Source organism: Mesoplodon densirostris, chromosome 1 (assembly GCF_025265405.1).
Source record: "Mesoplodon densirostris isolate mMesDen1 chromosome 1, mMesDen1 primary haplotype, whole genome shotgun sequence".
In the NCBI taxonomy this organism is placed as follows: domain Eukaryota; kingdom Metazoa; phylum Chordata; class Mammalia; order Artiodactyla; family Ziphiidae; genus Mesoplodon; species Mesoplodon densirostris.
Window position 1 is genome coordinate 236,983,957 of NC_082661.1, and position 19,033 is coordinate 237,002,989.

The 19,033-nt window shown below is 39.5% G+C and overlaps 1 protein-coding gene across 1 annotated transcript in view; it reads right to left on the bottom strand.

Annotated features, from left to right (window-relative positions):
- The window catches only part of DCHS2 (dachsous cadherin-related 2), a 288,245-nt gene that overhangs the window by 101,121 nt on the left and 168,091 nt on the right, over positions 1 to 19,033 (bottom strand). Inside the window, exons 4-7 of the mRNA XM_060095313.1 lie at positions 12,356 to 12,592; positions 10,099 to 11,115; positions 7,148 to 7,335; positions 5,746 to 5,845 (exon numbers count right to left, since the gene is read on the bottom strand). Of these exons, the coding sequence (XP_059951296.1) occupies positions 5,746 to 5,845; positions 7,148 to 7,335; positions 10,099 to 11,115; positions 12,356 to 12,592 (1,542 nt within the window). The remainder of the gene's footprint in view (positions 1 to 5,745; positions 5,846 to 7,147; positions 7,336 to 10,098; positions 11,116 to 12,355; positions 12,593 to 19,033) is intronic.

The window sequence follows — 19,033 nt, forward strand, 5'->3', positions numbered from 1 at the left end:
TGCAAATACTTTCTCCCATTCTGAGGTTGTCTTTTTGTCTTGTTTATGGTTTCCTTTGCTGTGCAAAAGCTTTGAAGTTTCCTTAGGTCCCATTTGTTTATTTTTGTTTTTATTTCTATTTCTCTAGGAGGTGGGTCAAAAAGGATCTTGCTGTGATTTATGTCATAGAGTGTTCTGCCTATGTTTTCCTCTGTTTGATGGTATCTGGCCTTATATTTAGGTCTTTATTCCATTTTGAGTTTATTTTTTTGTATGGTGTCAGGTAGTGTTCTAATTTCATACTTTTACATGTACCTGTCCAGTTTTCCCAGCACTACTTATTGAGGAGGCTGTCTTTTCTCCATTGTATATTCTTGCCTCCTTTATCAAATATAAGGTGACCATATGTGCATGAGTTTATCTCTGGGCTTTCTATCCTGTTCCATTGATCTATATTTCTGTTTTTGTGCCTGTACCATACTATCTTGATTACTGTAGCTTTGTAGTATAGTCTGAAGTCAGGGAGCCTGATTTCTCCAGTTCCGTTTGTCTTTCTGAAGATTGCTTTGGCTATTCGGGGTCTTTTGTGTTTCCATACAAATTGTGAAATTTTTTGTTCTAGTTCTGTGAAAAATGCCAGTGGTAGTTTGATAGGCATTGCATTGAATCTGTAGATTGCTTTTGGTAGTATAGTCATTTTCACAATGTTGATTCTTCCAATCCAAGAATATGGTATATCTCTCCATCTCTTTGTGTCATCTTTAATTTCTTTCATCAGTGTCTTACAATTTTCTGCATACAGGTCTCTTGTCTCCTTAAATTAGGTTTATTCCTAGGTATTTTATGCTTTTTGTCACAATGGTAAATGGGATTGTTTCCTTAATTTCTCCTTCTAATCTTTCACTGTTATTGTATAGGAGTGCAAGAAATTTCTGTGAATAATTTTGTATCCTGCTACTTTACCAAATTCATTGATTAGCTCTAGTAGTTTTCTGGTAGCATCTTTAGGATTCTCTATATATAGTATCATGTCATCTTCAAACAGTGACAGCTTTAATTCTTCTTTTCCAATTTGCATTCCTTTTATTTCTTTTTCTCCTCTGATTGCAGTCAGTAATACTTCCAAAACTATGTTGAATAATAGTGGTGAGAGTGGGCAACCTTGTCATTTTCCTGATCTTAGTGGAAGTGGTTTCAGTTTTTCACCATTGAGGACAATGTTGGCTGTGGGTTTGTCATATATGGCCTTTATTAGGTTGACATAAGTTCCCTCTATGCCTACTTTATGGAGGGTTTTTATCATAAATGGGTGTTGAATTTTGTCAAAAGCTTTCTCTGAAACTATTGAGATGATCATACATTTTTTCTCCTTCAATATGTTAATATGGTATATCACATTGTTTGATTTGCATATATTGAAGAATCCTTGCATTCCTGGGATAAACCCCACTTGATCATAGTGTATGATCCTTTTAATGTGCTATTGGATTCTGTTTGCTAGTATTTTGTTCAGTATTTTGCATCTACGTTCATCAGTGATATTGGCCTGTAGTTTTCTTTCTTTGTGACATCTTTGTCTGCTTTTGGTATCAGGGTGATGGTGTCCTAGTAGAATGAGTCTGGGAGTGTTCCTCCCTCTGCTATATTTTGGAAGAGTTTGAGAAGGATAGGTGTTAACTCTTCTCTAAATGTTTGATAGAATTCCCCTGTGAAGCCATCTGGTCCTGGGCTTTTGTTTGTTGGAAGATTTTTAATCATAGTTTCAATTTCAGTGTTTGTGATTGGTCTGTTCATATTTTCTATTTCTTCCTGGTTCAGTCTTGGAAGCTTGTGCATTTCTAAGAATTTGTCCATTTCTTCCAGGTTGTCCATTTTATTGGCATATAGTTGCTTGTAGTAATCTCTCATGATGCTTTGTATTTCTGCAGTGTCAGTTGTTACTTCTCCTTTTTCATTTCTAATTCTATAGATTTGAGTCTTCTCCCTTTTTTTCTTGATGAGTCTGGCTAATGTTTTATCAATTTTGTTTACCTTCTCAAAGAACAAGCTTTTAGTTTTATTGATTTTTGCTATCATTTCCTTCATTTCTTTCTCATTTATTTCTGATCTGATTTTTATGATTTCTTTCCTTCTGCTAAATTTGGGGGTTTTTTGTTCTTCTTTCTCTAATTACTTTAGGTGCAAGGTTAGGTTGTTTATTTGAGATATTTCTTGTTTCTTAAGGTAGGATTGTATTGCTATAAACTTCCCTTTTAGAACTTCTTTTGCTGCATCCCATAGGTTTTGGGTCATTGTGTTTTCATTGTCATTTGTTCCTAGGTATTTTTTGATTTCCTCTTTGATTTCTTCAGTGATCGCTTGGTTATTGAGTAGTGTGTTTTTTAGCCTCTATGTGTTTGTATTTCTTACAGATTTTTTTCCTGTAATTGATATTGTCTTATAGCACTGTGGTTAGAAAAGGTAGTTGATACAATTTCAATTTTCTTAAATTTACCAAGGCTTGATCTGTGACCCAAGATACGATTTATCCTGGAGAATGTTCCATGAGCACTTGAGAAGAAAGTGTATTCTGTTGTTGTTGGATGGAATGTCCTATAAATATCAATTAAGTCCATCTTGTTTAATGTATCATTTAAAGGTTATGTGTCCTTATTTATTTTCATTTTGGATGATCTGTCCAATTGTGAAAGTGGGGTGTTAAAGTCCCCTACTATGATTGTGTTACTGTCGATTTCCCCTTTTATGGCTGTTAGTATTTGCCTTATGTATTGAGGTGCTCCTGTGTTGGGTGCATAAAAATTTACAATTGTTATATCTTCTTCTTGGATTGGTCCCGTGATCATTATATAGTGACCTTCTTTTTTCTCTTGTAATAGTCTTTGTTTTAACATCTATTTTGTCTGATATGCGAATTGCTACTCCAGTTTTCTTTTGATTTCCATTTGCATGGAATATCTTTTTCCATCCCCTCACTTTCAGTCTGTATGTGTCCCTAGGTCTAAAGTGGGTCTCTTGTAGACAGCATATATATGGGTCTTATTTTTGTATCCTTTCAGCCAGTCTATCTCTTTTGGCTGGAGCATTTAATCCATTTACATTTAAGGTAATTATCAATATGTATGTTCCTATTACCATTTACTTAATTGTTTTGCATTTGTTATTGTAGGTCTTTTCCTTCTCTTGTGTTTCCTGCCTAGAGATGTTCCTTTAGCATTTGTTGTAAAGCTGGTTTGGTGGTGCTGAATTCTCTTAGCTTTTGCTTGTCTGTAAGGTTTTTAATTTCTCCATCAAATCTGAATGAGATCCTTGATGGGTAGAGCAATCTTGGTTGCAGGTTTTTCCCCTTCATCACTTGAAATTTGTCCTGCCACTCCGTTCTGGCTTTGAAAGTTTCTGCTGAAAGATCAGCTGTTAACCTTATGGGGATTCCCTTGTATGTTATTTGTTGTTTTTCCCTTGCTACTTTTAATATTTGTTCTTTGTATTTAATTTTTGATAGCTTGATTAACATGTGTCTTGACGTGTTTCTTCTTGGATTTATCCTGTATGGGACTCTCTGTGCTTCCTCGACTTGATTAACTATTTCCTTTCCCATATTAGGGAAGTGTTCAACTATAATCTCTTCAAATATTTTCTCAGTCCCGTTCTTTTCTCTTCTTCTCTTGGGACCCCTATAATTTGAATGTTGGTGTGTTTAATGTTATCCCAGAGGTCTCTGAAACTGTCCTCTATTCTTTTAATCCTTTTTTCTTTATTCTGCTCTGCTGTAGTTATTTCCACTATTTTATCTTCCAGGTCACTTATCCATTCTTCTGCCTCTGTTATTCTGCTATTGATCCCTTCTAGAGAATTTTTAATTTCATTTATTGTGTTGTTCATCACTGTTTGTTTGCTCTTTAGTTCTTCTAGGTCCTTGTTAAATGTTTCTTGTATTTTCTCCATTCTATTTCCAAGATTTTGGATCATCTTTACTATCATTATTCTGAATTCTTTTTCAGGTAGACTGCCTATTTCCTCTCCATTTGTTAGGTCTGGTGGGTTTATGCCTTGCTCCTTCATCTGCTGTGTGTTTTCTGTCTTCTCATTTTGCTTATCTTACTGTGTTTGTGGTCTCCTTTTAGCAGGCTTCAGGTTCGTAGTTTCTGTTGTTTTTGGTGTCTGCTGCCAGTTGCTAAGGTTGGTTCATTGGGTTGTGTAGGCTTCCTGGTTGAGGGGACTAGTGCCCGTGTTCTGGTGGTTGAGGCTGGATTTTGTCTTTCTGGTGGACAGGTCCACATCTGGTGGTGTGTTTTGGGTTGTCTGTGGCCTTATTATGAATTTAGGCAGTGTCTGTGGTAATGGATGGGGTTATATTCCTGTGTTGCTAGTTGTTTGGCATAGAGTGTCCTGCACTGTAGCTTGCTGGTCATTGAGTGTAGCTGGGTCTTGACATTGAGATGGAGATCTATGGGAGATTTTCGCTGTTTGATATTACTTGGGGCTGGGAGGTTTCTTGTGGACCAGTGTCCTGAACTTGGGTCTCCCACTTCAGTGGCACAGCCCTGACGCTTCGCTGGAGCACCAAAATCCTGTCCTCCACAGGGCTCAGAATAACAGGGAGAACAAAAAGAAAGAAAGAAGAAGATAAAATAAAGGAAAATAAAATAAAATAAAATAAAATAACATTATTAAAATAAAAAATAATTATTAAGAAAAAAAATTTTTAATTAAAAAAAAAAGGACAGACAGAACCCTAGCACAAATGGTAAAAGCAAAGCTATACAGACAAAATCACACACAGAAGCATACACATACACACTGACAAAAAGAGAAAAAGAGAAAAAAACATATATATATATATATATCATTGTTCCCAAAGTCCACCTCCTGAACTTGGGATGATTCCTTGTCTACTCAGGTATTCCACAGATGCAGGGTACATCAAGTTGATTGTGGAGATTTAATCCGCTGCTCCTGAGGCTGCTGGGAGAGATTTCCCTTTCATTTTGTTCGCACAGCTCCCGGGGCTCAGCTTTGGATTTGGCCCCGCCTCTGCGTGTAGGTCGCCTGAGGGCGTCTGTTCCCGCCCAGACAGGATGGGGTTAAAGAAGCAGCTTATTTGGTGGCTCTGGCTCACTCAGGCCGAGGGGGAGGGAGGGGTACGGATATGGGGCGAGCCTGCAGCGGCAGAACCCTGCGGGACGTTGCACCAGCCTGAGGTGCACCGTGTGTTCTCCCAGGGAAGTTTTCCCTGGATCATGGGATCTTGCAGTGGCGGGCTGCACAGGCTCCCCGGAAGGGAGGTGTGGAGAGTGACCTGTGCTTGAACACAGGCTTCTTGGTGGCGGCAGCAGCAGCCTTAGCGTCTCATGTCCATCTCTGGGGTCCGTGCTGATAGCTGCGACTCGCGCCCGTCTCTGGAGCTCCTTTAGGCGGCGCTCTTAATCCCCTCTCCTCGCGCACCAGGAGACACAGAGTAAGAAAGTCTCTTGCCTCTTCGGCAGGTCCTTACTTTTCCCCGGACTCCCTCCCGGCTAGCTGTGGGGCACTATCCCCCTTCAGGCTGTGTTCACGCAGCCAACCCCAGTCCTCTCCCTGGGATCCGACCGAAGCCCCCATTAAACTTTTAAATTTTTTTAAGGTGATTCTAGAAAATAACAAATGTATTTTGTTTGCAATATGGTGCTATTTTCAGTGTTAACTATTTTCCCAGGAGGAGGCGGATGGCTGGTGGACAAAAGAGGAAATTCTAAACGCTCTTAATCCTTTATGGATAGTAACTTTTACCTGAAGATACTGAATATACAACTTCTGCGTTGTTCCCTTCATCAAGATCCTTTGCAAACACAGTTGTAACCAACATATTTACTGGTTGACCTTCCAGAACCTGTCATTAAGACAAATGACTTACAAATTAGTCAGTGAAATTTAAAAAAGAAATATCAATGAATCTTTAAGTTACAGAACACATTACTCCTAAGCATTATTTTTTTAAACTACATTTAAATCCACACAAAATGCAAACGTCTACCATATAAAAGTTATATGGGTGTAAAACCATGAAAACAATCCACATTACAAATTTAAATGTTTTGTTCAATTTGAACAAATTATCTCCAGCATTTAATCTAATTTTGAGAAAAAAAGGAAATAAAATTGACTAAAAAAATCTTAGATTTTTGATGCATTTTAAGAATTCTGGTTTCTTATTCATCACTTTCTTTTAAAAGATCCAAAATACACTAAAGATAAACATAAGCCATTATTTCAGGAAACATACCTTATTAATTAACAGAAACTTTCCTGAAATACTAAAATGTACATGTGGAATTGAACTCCAAGTTTAGGGTCTTACTGCCTAATTAAGCCATGATACATAAAATGATACATTAATAAAAATCATAAGGATAGTATCATAATGTTCTGCATTGGTAGAATTTTCTTTAAATATGATTTTGGAACATGGGTTTAAAGTTATTAACTTCCTCAATACCTATTTCAAGGTTTTCAATATGCATACTTGATCTCAATTTGAACGTCCAATTGTTTCAGAGCAATAGCTTCCCAACGTTTTATTCATATAACCCTTTCATTTAAAAAAAGTATGAGTTCCTCCAAGATACGTTTATTAATTATGTACATGAATTAATATGCTAACTTATTATGTACATTATAAAGCATACAAAAAAATGGAAATGAAAAAGATAAGATCACGTAAATATAATGAGAAGTTTCCTCATGTGCCTGCAAGTCCCTCCACTTTAGAGCTACAGATTGTTCTCCTATCTTCAACTAACCATCTTAGAGATGTGTTTCAATTGCCCACAAAGAGCTGTAGACAAAGAAAGGCATGCAAATTACTGAAAAAAAAAACAAGACATATCTGAGCAATACTGATAATGAAGTACCATGATGTTTGCATACAAAAGAGAGAACTACATTATCATAAAACCACTGAATGTGTGATCCCAAATAGCACACATAAGCATTTTCTTTTCTTGTTTTAATTGTGTGGGTTTTTTTTTTTTTTTTTTTTTTTTTTTGACATGTGGACAATTCTAACTCTAGAAATGTATGAATTTCTACACAAGACTGACTGGATAAATTCATGCTTTTTACCACAAGATGGTGCTCAAAACAAGTGACTAAGAATACTACAAACGTTGCACGGCTACTTGGCTCCACATACCTTGATGTGTAATTCCTTCCCAGGGAGACACTGTGGGAAATACGGCCTGTTATCATTGATGTCACTAACCGAGACATACACCAGCGCGGTGGCGTTTTGAGGAGGGGAGCCGTGATCGGTCACCAAGACCGTCACCTGATGGTGCACCCGTTGCTCATGATCCAAGGCCACCCAACTGATAAGTTCGCCTGAGGAACACAGAGCAGGATGAAAGAGGCTGACGCTTGTACTAGAATTGTGGCATTATGAACAACCAATTAAATCTCAGACCAATTCCCAGAAAGGAAAATCAGATATAAAGCTCTAAAAGCACAACTTCCAAGACCACATGCTTTAGTAATCTAGCTCTGCTGTTGAAAGAATTTTCTGAAGTTTCTTCTGCCACCTTCAATTTGTCATTCTTTGTATTTCAAATTATCTACCATCAACCATTTGAACTAAAGAATGAATTCATAACAACAAATGATAAAATACTCTGTGGTAATTTAATAATAATTTAGAAGATTTAAAGTTACAGCATGTCTCCCTTCATACTGAATATACAGAAAGCACCTCAGCTCTGACATCACAAGGTCTGGTTTGGGCACCAGTTTCTTCACCTCAGGCACAGAAGGACCTCTCTGACCCTACCTCCTACAGCTATCAAACACTAACACAATAATAAATTTAAAAGGACTCTGTAAGCTTTAAGTTATTACGAATGTGGGAGTTATCATTACTTAAAGTGATGGCAAAGTACCTTCATGAAAATCAAATACATTCCTAGGTGATGGTTTGTCTTTTACGTATAGAGTTATTTATTTTTATCTCGCAAAATATATGTGTAGTAGGACAGTGACTTCCCAAATAACTCTTCATGCTTTACAAGCCATATTTTACATATTCTTGCTCAAAACTGTCTTCTAGGTGACTAGCCTCGTGTTTCATCCACAGACTCAGGCATAAAATCGTAACTGCCTCTACCTACTGCCAAGGGCCATCTCCGGTAGCCCGTCTCCCGCTGCAGAGTTCCAACAGGCGTTAATATCCTCACTATTTATGAAAATATCTATTTGTGAGAAAGTAATCAAGAAGCAACTACTACCTAACATTGCCATTACCAAGATCTTTTTGCCCTCTTCCTCCGAATGAAATGTGTAGAACAAATGACAGTGTGTAGAACAAGACAAAAAGTGAAATCAGGAACAACAACAAAAATTTCATATTTGGATAAGTTGATGAATTGGTGAAGGTATAATACAGTGTTTACCATATCCACTTACTATATCAACTATATTTATAAAGTATTTACTGTAAGTGTGATTCTAACAAAAATGACAAAGACAACAACTGCATCTTTAAAGTTCCAAAATGCAATTCTTCTAGGAAAACCCTAAATCCTGAATGGCAAACAGATTTTTATTTGCTGCACCAACTCTGACTGATATGTAGCAGCTGTTCGGAAAGACTAGGAGGCTCAGCCTGGGCTGAGCGTGGGGGTTCCACATAGGGTTCCGTGGGAGTGAGGTTTCGGGTCACTACCTGAGGCTGCTCAGAGCCCCGGACGTGGAGGGCGTGGCTGCGTGCTGCGCATGCGTGCCACGCACTGGAGGATGTCGTCAACCACTGCGCTGCCCCACTATCCCCAGCCCCAGTGAACAGGAACAGCTTACGAGTATGTAGCCTTCCAAGCCCCTTCATAACACTTTAACTCTTCACCCGCCCCCCCACACACACACCCCTCCCCAGAGCGGGACACGGAGCATGGCGGCAATTCTCTCCTTTTTTCAAGGTAAGGAAACTGAGTCCCAAGGTGAAGCTTCTTGCTTCTAGCCGTACAGCAATTCTAGGAATGGACACCTGGTCTTCTGAATCTGGACTAACTGTGGGAGAGAGAAGATTATGGGGGAACCGAATGTATATTTCAACTTCTTTCGAAAAAAATAAATTACCTAGTGCAGTAGAAAACCTAGAGAACTATCTAACACGTGGAAGTAAAGAGCAAGCCGGATCATCCTGTGCAGCCGGTGCAGTTTGTGCCTTGCTGCGGGGCCCAGCTCAGGACTGAATGGGAGCCGAGATCCAGCTTGCAATCTCGGCAGGCCTTGTGCCCTGGTGTAAAGCTCCATCTGCTGGAGGAAGGGGCACCTTTTCCTAATCCACACGACAGGCACTTTGAAGGTAATTAGAATTGAATTCAAATTCTGTCCCACTATAGAGTAAGGGGCACCACGTACAAAGGTCACAACATGAATGGTGCCTCCTGGAATTGTACAAAGTGGTGACCTTCTCACTTCTTTCTAGCTCCGTGACCTTGGGCATGTTACTTGAGCTACTCGAGTTTCAGTTTCTCCAACTACATGGTTGCAGTATAAACATAGTTCATTTGTAGGTAGTTGCAGGAATTAAAGACCTTGTAAATGTATACAATATAATAACATTTGTATATTTAACTTAACTAATTAAGACATGAAAAAAAACTCAGTGTAAATATTTACCCTTTCCCTATGTTTCCCTCATCAAAATGAGAATGGAGAAATATATCGAAAGAGTGACTTTGAAATCTTAACTTAAAATCTTAAAAAGTGGATTATTCTCTAGATTTTCACCGATGACATTTATATTTTATAAAATATTATTTGAAAAATTTTAAAGACATCTACAAATGAAAAAGAGTGGTTGGGCAGGAGGGTGGAATTAGACTTACACAAGAATTTATCTAGTCCACTTCTGAGTGTACCTCTAATTCAAAATAAAACCCATATACAGACAGTATGTGGGTGTGAGGCAAGAGAAATATGAATCATTTAAGGGAAAATTCTGTTCAATTTTGACTTCACTTTAAAAATCACAAGACTATAATCAAGTAAGATATTTACTAAAAACTGTAATTTTAACTATATGTTTGCTAAAAAAATTGAGTTTTGTCAATTCCAATTTTAAAGGAATAAGTGCAAGCTACAAAATGCTACCTGTATTAGGATTCATCTTGAAGAATTTTCCATCAGACAAAAGGAAATATGACAGCTGTCCATTCTTTCCTGAGTCTCTGTCAATTGCTGTAATTTTGCCTATTACCCCTTGGGGAACAGGACTCTCCTTGACTTTCAGAAACAAGACATCATGCAAGAAGGTAGGGGAATTGTCATTCTCATCCAGGACATGAACAATTACTGAAGTGCTCACGTTTTGTGACATTCTGTCCTCTGGGATCCAGGCAAACACTCTAAAATTATATGTTTGTGTGGATTCATAGTCGAGCTGTCGCCGCAAATAAATCCAACCCGTGTAAGGATGGATGCCAAACGCAGCCGAGTCTGTGCCGGACTCCAGCGAGTACAGGAGCTGCGGGGGTGTGTGCTGTGGGCCAAGCTGGCAGGCCTGGATTTTCAGGACTGGGGTCATCAGTGAGAGGGACTCACTAACTTCCGCTTGATAGACCAAATGCTCAAAAGTTAAAGACGGGTTTTGTTCTTGTTTTTCAATAATGACAGTCAGCACTAACAGGGATGCCTGAGGAGGAACGCCGAGATCCTGGGCCATGAGGGTCAGCGTGCACTCCCGGGGCCCAGCGCCTGCCAGGCTCTCGTTGAGGTACACCACACCCAGCCCTGAGTCAACAGAAAATATGCTCGGGCTCTGACTGACAATGGCATAGCGGATGACCCCGTTGGGCCCGCTGTCTTTGTCTGTTGCATGGGCGTGGTACAAGGCTGTGCCAGTCATTGTGCTCTGGGATATCGTAACCACATCGGAGGCTTTGTGAAACACTGGGTGGTTGTCATTGACATCGATGACAGTTATGTTGACCTCTGTGCTGCTGCAGGCGGGGGAGCTGCCGAGCTGTGCCTGGATGGTGAGCACAACCACGGGCTGCGTTTCGTGATCCAGAGGCTTCTGGGTTCGAATGGTGCCCAGCCATGGGTGAATAAAGAACTTTCCGTCCAGATCACCAGAGGAGATCCTATAAAAAATTGGCTCTGAGGAATCTGAAAAGGAAGAAAAAAAAAAAAAAAGAAAGAACAAAATGAAAAGAGAAAGCAATTACTTTATGCCAAAAGAATGTACCTACTGGAAACACTGAGAACTGAAAGCATTAATGTATATCACATCCACAGAGAATACGATGCAATGTCTCACATCTTCCTCGGCTCTCCAAAACCTGTTGATAAGTGGACACATGGTTTCAGATGTATTAGTGGACAAAAGTAATGTCCAATGGACAAGGCACAAGCCTCGGGTTTCACCATCTTCCTTCCCTCTTTTTGTATTAAGTAAAAGGGAAAGGTATTCAGAAAATAATGTGGATGCCTGTTTTACAGTCTGTTTTATATATTTGAGGAAGCAAAGTCAAGTTTACACTTGTGTTTCTCTATGATATCTACCGATAAAAGGCAAATACCCTCCCTAAAATTTAAGGGAAGGAGAGAAGATGGGTTAGGGTTACAGAGCATGACAAAATCTTTGGACAAGTAATTCACTTCTAAGAATTTTTCTTGCAGAGAAATCTGTACAAGTCGTATAAGGATATTTGCTTGAGTATTGCTTGGACTAGCAAAAATGATTGTAAATCATTCAAATTGATAGCAAAAGGGAAATGTTTAAATAAATACTATGCAACTTTTTATTTTAATGAGACGGAATGATGTCCAGTTACTTGGAAAACTGTCCACAATATACAAAGTGGGGAAAAATGGTCATTGTAGAACAACAAAGATAGTTGGACGTATTTTCATTAAAAAATTTTTGCAGCTTCCCTGGTGGCGCAGTGGTTGAGAGTCCACCTGCCGATGCAGGGGACACGGGTTCGTGCTCCGGTCTGGAAAGATTCCACATGCCGCAGAGCGGCTGGGCCTGTGAGCCGTGGCCGCTGAGCCTGCGCATCCGGAGCCTGTGCTCCGCAACGGGAGAGGCCACAACAGTGAGAGGTCCGCGTACCACAAAAAAAAAAAAAAAAAAAAAAAAAAAAATTGGAAGTGTGTGTGTGTGTGTGTGTGTGTGTGCACGCGCGCTTTGAAGAATGGGTTAAAAGTACCTATTACTTTTGTGATTAGAAAACATAAGTAGGATAAAAATAATGTTGAAAGAACAAAGAGCAAGCCATATATTGTATGGTCTCAATTCTTGCACGGAGAAAAGGAAAGATTTATTCAAGACTGTACAACCTAAGAAAATATAGAAAATGTTCCAGTAATGGATTTCAATGCATCATAAGAAGTAAGTACTTACTCAAGGACTCTTTTGCTTTCACTGTTCCCACAGGACTGTCTTCAGGCACATCTTCATAAACTGAGAAAGCATACTTAGGCCTTTCAAATTCAGTGGGTGCCAGAGTTGTCTGAAGAATGTGTATGGTGACTTCAGCATTAGTGACAGATGTGAGCCCACCACCATCTCGAGCACAGACCATCAGCAAAAGTGTGGTGGATTCCAAATGACTAAGAGTTGATGTTAAGTAAATAATCCCTGGGTAGGGGTAGGAGAGAATTAAAAACCAGATAACATGCAATAAATACTGATGAGCAATAGTAACACCTGATCTGTTAATGCTACTGTGATGGTTAATTTTATGTGTCCACTTGACTGGACCATGGTGTGCCCAAATATTCAGTGAAACATTATGCTGCATGTTTCTGTGAGGGTGTTTTTGGGTGAGATTAACCTAAATGGGTAGACTGAGTCAAGCATATTGGCCTCCCTGCTGTGGGTGGGCCTCATCCAATCAGTTGAAGGCCTGACTAGAACAAAAGGGCTGGTCCTCCTCCAAGTAAGAGAGAGTCCTCCTGCCGGACTGTCTTAGACTTGGGACATTGTTTTTTTCCCTTCCTTTGGAATTGAACTGAAACATCTTGGCTCCTCCTGAGTCTTGAGACTGCCAGCCTTCAACCTGGCTACCTTCAGCTACACCATTGGTTCTCTGGATCTTGAGTTTACCAACTCACCTGCAGATCTTGGGGCCTGTTAATCACAGGACTAATTCCTTACAATAAGTCTCTTTATATTATCTTTATATGTCTTTATATTTATATATCTCCTGTTGGTTCCATTTCTCTGGAGAACCTTGATACATCTACTTTCCGATCAAAGAACTTGAGCATATTTGCAAAATGATGGTCCAAATTCTGTCAAGTAAGCAATATTTCCTAGAGCTTATATATTAGACATCTTGGAAGTATATCAATTCACCAGAAAAACAAAAACTGTTGCTTTTGTTAGGCCTTCCTACCATATCAGCAGCCCAGGATGATGGACTAGCAGAGTATACCCCGTAATCCAATGTAGTCTAAGCTAATACAGGGTTGTTGGGTGAACACAATCTACCCAGGCACCAGGACCCTAAATCTATAGACGAAACTAAAGTTTTATCTTCTGGGGTATTTGCCATTTGCCCTGAACAAGACCATGGAGTGCAGCACTTTTTTTCAAGGAACTCCATTTTTTTTTTATTGATGAGAGGGTATAATATCAATGGCTGTGTGTAGGAAAACAAAAATGTTAAAACCATGGGGATAAGTTAGGCTTATACACAGAGTGTTTGTGAGAGGAGAAAGTCTTAATGGATGAGTTGGGGAGAGATCCAGTAATGCTGAGAAAACCAATCATTTAATATGGCCAACACCACCCATTGGTGTGTTAGTGTGAAAACATGAAAATAGATAACCAAATTAAGAAATGAAAATGTTAGTTGTAGTTAACAAAAAAGAAAAACAGAGAAACTTTTAAATGAATTTACATACAAATAAATGTGGCTGAACTGTATGAAATCTATCACAACACAATTGGCCATAAGTATTAGTTAAATGAAGGACTACTGCAGTTTTGCCAGTTTATGAGAAGCTGGCAAAAACATCAGAATTATCAGTATTCTAGGCATAAAAAAGGTGACACCCATTTGATTTCTTTCTTTTTTTATATTAAATCTGTCCTCTTATAACTCCAATTTCTTGTTCCTATTTCCATTAGAAATTTAGTGAATCTGTCTTATTTCTTCTTGGCAAACACATCATCAATAACCAAAGCCAAATATCTCATCAGACCTGCTCCAGGCACAGCATCCCTATTTTCTTATCTGACATGATTTTATGTCATTTCTCCTGCAGTTCCTTTCTCCTGAACATTCTCCAAGTTGATCCAGGAACACATGGTTCCACATAACAATCTGACTATAGCGAAGAAGAGTATAAACATTCTTTACTGGAATACTTATAAAATACTAATGTAACCAAGTATTATCACACCCACTTTTAGCAGCTGTGTTAAAATTGGGGTTCACCCTGATTTGCTGGTCCACCAAAGCACTCAATACTCATCACACTAATTTCTAAGTCAGGTCTTTCCCCTCCGTTATTCATTAGCTTCAAAATTCTTTCTTATTAAAGTCTTGGCTTGATTAAAAAATAAAACTCAAATAATGCAAAAGTGTCTGTCTACAGAAGAAAATGAAAAGTCTCTCTACCCCAGTTACCCCCCACTCCCTGAGTACAGAGTCTTCTAGAGTTAACTCAATTTTAATTACTGAGACTTTTTAAAGAGTTTTATTTTCCACTCTTGATGATTATGACAATGAAAAGATTAATGCCTGCCTCAACTAGACCATAAGCTGGTCTTCCTGCCTTCAGACTGACTCCTGCAAAACCATTTTTCATACTTATATTAGGATAGTCTTCCTAAAATCCAAATCTCGGCCTATCAGTCCTTCCCCCAGTTTTCAGGGGAAGTTCAAATGCTTTATCGTAATAACCAAGCCACTCAATTAGCACTTTTGCATCTCTGTGGCCCCATCTCACCATTCTCTCCATACAGGACATTTTGCTCTTGGCACAGTCAACTCTTTCTAATTTCCAGAATAGATCTTGCTCTTCCCTTTGGATTGCTGCATCCCCTTCCTGGAATAACTTCTTCATCTTCTCTGACAATGATTTCTACTCATGTTTTAAAGCACAGCTCAACTTTCACCTGGCACAGATGACCTTCTCTTACCTTCCACTCTCTTTCAGAGACCACTCTTCCAGGATCCCACAGTGGCCTGAGTACATGTGCCTATCATACATTTACCACATTGTACTTTAATGGTTTTTATCCTTCTTATTAATTCACTTATTCATTAGTTTACTCCATGGTTTATAAATAAAATCAAAAGACAACATTTTGAAAATATATAAACAACAATTTAGTATACATAATAACTGAAGAGTTCTGTAACTAAGATGAAAAAATACAGGTAAACCAAAAGTTAGGGTAGAAGTGGATAAGGGCAGATAGCTCAGATAAGAAAGAATAAAGTATGAATAAATATGATAATCCTCAAACTCATTAAAAATAACAAATGCAAAATAAAAACAACTACCTCTTGTTTTCACCTCTACTGTTTGCTAAAACTTGTAAGTGATATTATGCAGGGTTAATAAAGGATGTGGTATGGATGTACACTGTCCAAAAGGCACTCTGGCAATATTTATCTAACAGTAAATTGTTCATGTTCAAAACCTAGAAATCTACCCTCAGATCACCTTTGAGAAAGCACAGTGAGGGTGGTGCTTACCACCCAAGGGGGACTGCAAGACCAGGGCCGCTGATGGTGGTACTTCTGAGGGGAATGCATTCTCATATACAGGAAAATGAGAAGCTGATAATTAGATACATCAGTGACGTTTCGGAATAAAGAGAGACAAAGATAAAATCTTATAGCAGCAACGAGAAGAAAAACTGAGAACCTATAGAGGAACAATTCTTTGACAACAGACTTCTCAATGGCAACAATAGAGGTCAGAAGTTAATGAAGTAATATTGTGAAAGTTACAGAAGAAAACAACTGCCTACCTAGCATTTTCTACTCAGATAAGCTATATTTTTTAATGTATTTATTTATTTTTGGCCGCACTGGGTCTTTGTTGCTGGACATGGGCTTTCTCTAGTTGCAGTGAGCGGGGGCTACTGTTCGTTGCAGTGTGTGAGCTTCTCATTGTGGTGTCTTCTTTTGTTGCAGAGCACGGCCTCTAGGTGCGCGAGCTCTGTAGTTGTGGCGCACGGGCTTAGTTGCTCCGTGGCATGTGGGATCTTCCCGGACCAGGGCTTGAACCTGTGTCACCTGCACTGGCAGGCAGATTCTTAACCACTGAGCCACCAGGGAGGCCCCAGGTAAGCTATTTTACAGGAGGAACGTTGGATCAGTCAGGGTTCTCCAGAGAAGTAAAAGCGAATAGTTGAAATAGATAGAGATAGAGACAGAGACAGAGATGGGGGGAGAGAAGATAGACAGGGAAAGAGGGGGAGAGAGATAAGGAAAGAGAGCGGGAAAGACAGGGAAAGAGAGAGATTTATTTTGAGGAATTGGCTCATGTGGGGGTCAGCCAGTCTGGAATTTGTAGGGCTGGCTGGAAGGCTAGAAATTTCTACAGGATGTCACAGTCTTGAGTTGGAAAGCAGTCTAGAGGTAGAATTACTTCTTCCTGGGAGGACATCAGTCTTTTCTCTTAAGACCTTCAACTGATCAGACAAGGCCCACTCACATTATGGAAGATTATTTGCTTTGCCCAAATACTACTGAGTTACATGTTAATCATATCTAAAAAACACCTTTACAGCAATATCTAGACTGGTGTTTGACCAAAAATTAGGTATCATAGCCTAACCAAGTTGACACATAAAATTAACTATCACAAGCATAAAATAAGACCAAGACAGATAGATAATTTACTTCTTACAAACTATCACTGAAAGAATTACTAAAGGGAACAACTGTTTTCTGATACTAAATACAATGACCAATCCTCCCCCTGAAAGCAAGTGCTGTAAAAAAATAAAAATATAACCTCTTAAATACATTTTAAAAATTGACAGTAAAGAAGTTAAAAAATTAAGTGATGTCAGGAACCCAGAGCATATGCAGCATACTGAATTTAGCTTTGGCCTTCAGTGTATTTACTAAACCCTAGTGTCCTTGAACTTTTCTTTTAATGACTTTGTGGAACTCTGGGGGCAGAGGACAAGACCAGGGCCCTTGGGGATGGGAGCAGGTTGGAGAGGGAGAGTCTTGCAGGACTTACACCAATAAATTTAGATCCACAGAACTTTCAGTGTAAGAGGGAGCTAGAAATAAACCCCTGCCTCCCCAGTGAAATTTTATGACTTGAAACCTGGTGCTGAACAGAGGGGTAAAAATTTCCTTTGAGAATTCTTAAACATAAACCAAACTTCACACTAGTTTGTAGCCTATATTCACAGTATAGGATGATGTGAAATTTCTTTTTTCCTATTTTGATTTATTTTGTATGGCCACCTGTTCTTCTCCTGCCCCTACGTGAAAATTCAGGAAGCTCCTACCACCTCCACAATCACTAGCAACCAATTAAAGTTCTTTCTGTGACTTTAAGTCACAAAACAGTCTCAATTTAATAACTAGAATATAAGTGTCTTTAGAAGAATCAAAGTGTAAACTTGAGTTAAAGTTCAGGTGGGGAAAAGAATCTGAAAAAGAATGAATATATGTATGTACGACTGAATCACTATGCTGTACACCTGAAAGTAACACATGATTGTAAAGCAACTCTACCCCAATAAAATTAAAAATAAATAGGTATAATTTAAGGCAAAAAAAAAAAAGTCAGGTGGAGCACATGCTGTAGGTCAGAAGTCGTTGGCTGCTTCTCTCTCTCCTCACCTAGCTCTCTTCCTCCTCCTCCTCATATTGCTGATATGAGTTTACGAACTATCTCGGTGTACCTGGGGGGAAAGGAGGGGATGGGAGAGGAGTGGGAACATTCTCACTGGACAGGCAGCATCACAGTGATGTAGCATCAGTGCTCTTCCGCCTGGGCAGTTGTTTAGAAACCACCTTCTATCACCAGTGCTTTTGTGGTTTTTTTGAGGAACCTTCCATCTTCTAATCTGAGGCTACCTTAACAGACGTAACCATATCCCTCTTCAGACTGTTCACTTACTGCTTCCTTGCCTCCTGAAAAGCTAACAACGCTCAGACCTCTCCCTCCGGCCTTAGTGGGCAGGACCTAAAACAGCTCCACACCAGCTGTCTCCTCCACAGAGGACCACGGGCCCCACAAACTCCAGGAAGAGTTTGTCTTCATCCTAGAAACCCCTTCTTTCTTCCACCGTCCATCATTCCTGCTCTAGATTTTTCAGGTGAGAGACAAACTTGAGTCTGTTAGCCCCGAACTGCAGGAGTTAATACTCAGTTCTCTGACTGGTGAAGTGCAGGCACCCCACCTGGGGGTAACCCACAAACCCACAGCAGTTCTCTCCAAATTATCAACCCTTTTATCTCCAATTTAGAAACCTTTATACTTCTGACAAAGTGGGTAAAGTTCAGTAGAAAAATCAAACTGCTTTTCAGTTCCCTCCTTTGTAAATAATCCTGCATCGGATCCCTCTGGTATATATCTTAGTGACTCAGCCCTAACTTCCATTTTCATTTCTTGTTACAAATGCTTACTAATCTCCCTCTCCACATCTTCATTTATATTCTTCACTTCTCCTGAATCACTATCGTTCTTCCCCCGCTTGCTTATCCAAATCTGAGCCCTCCTGTGAGGTTCAGCTCAAGTTCCCTGACTACTCTAGATTCTCCCAAGTTCTCTTCTGAAGGTCTGCGCTCCCTGTGGTCATCATGTCATCAATGCATGGAGTTTACTCTTAGAATTTCTGTTTCAGAGAAGAAATATGCAAAGTCACCTTAATGAGACATGAGACAGTGGGAGTCTATGGCTTACACACTTGATTGTATCTGAAATGTATCTTTTAAAATGTTCTAACCCAGGGCTTCCCTGGTGGCGCAGTGGTTGAGAGCCCGCCTGCCGATGTAGGGGACACGGGTTTGTGCCCCGGTCCGGGAAGATCCACATGCCGTGGAGCGGCTGGGCCCGTGAGCCATGGCCACTGAGCCTGCACGTC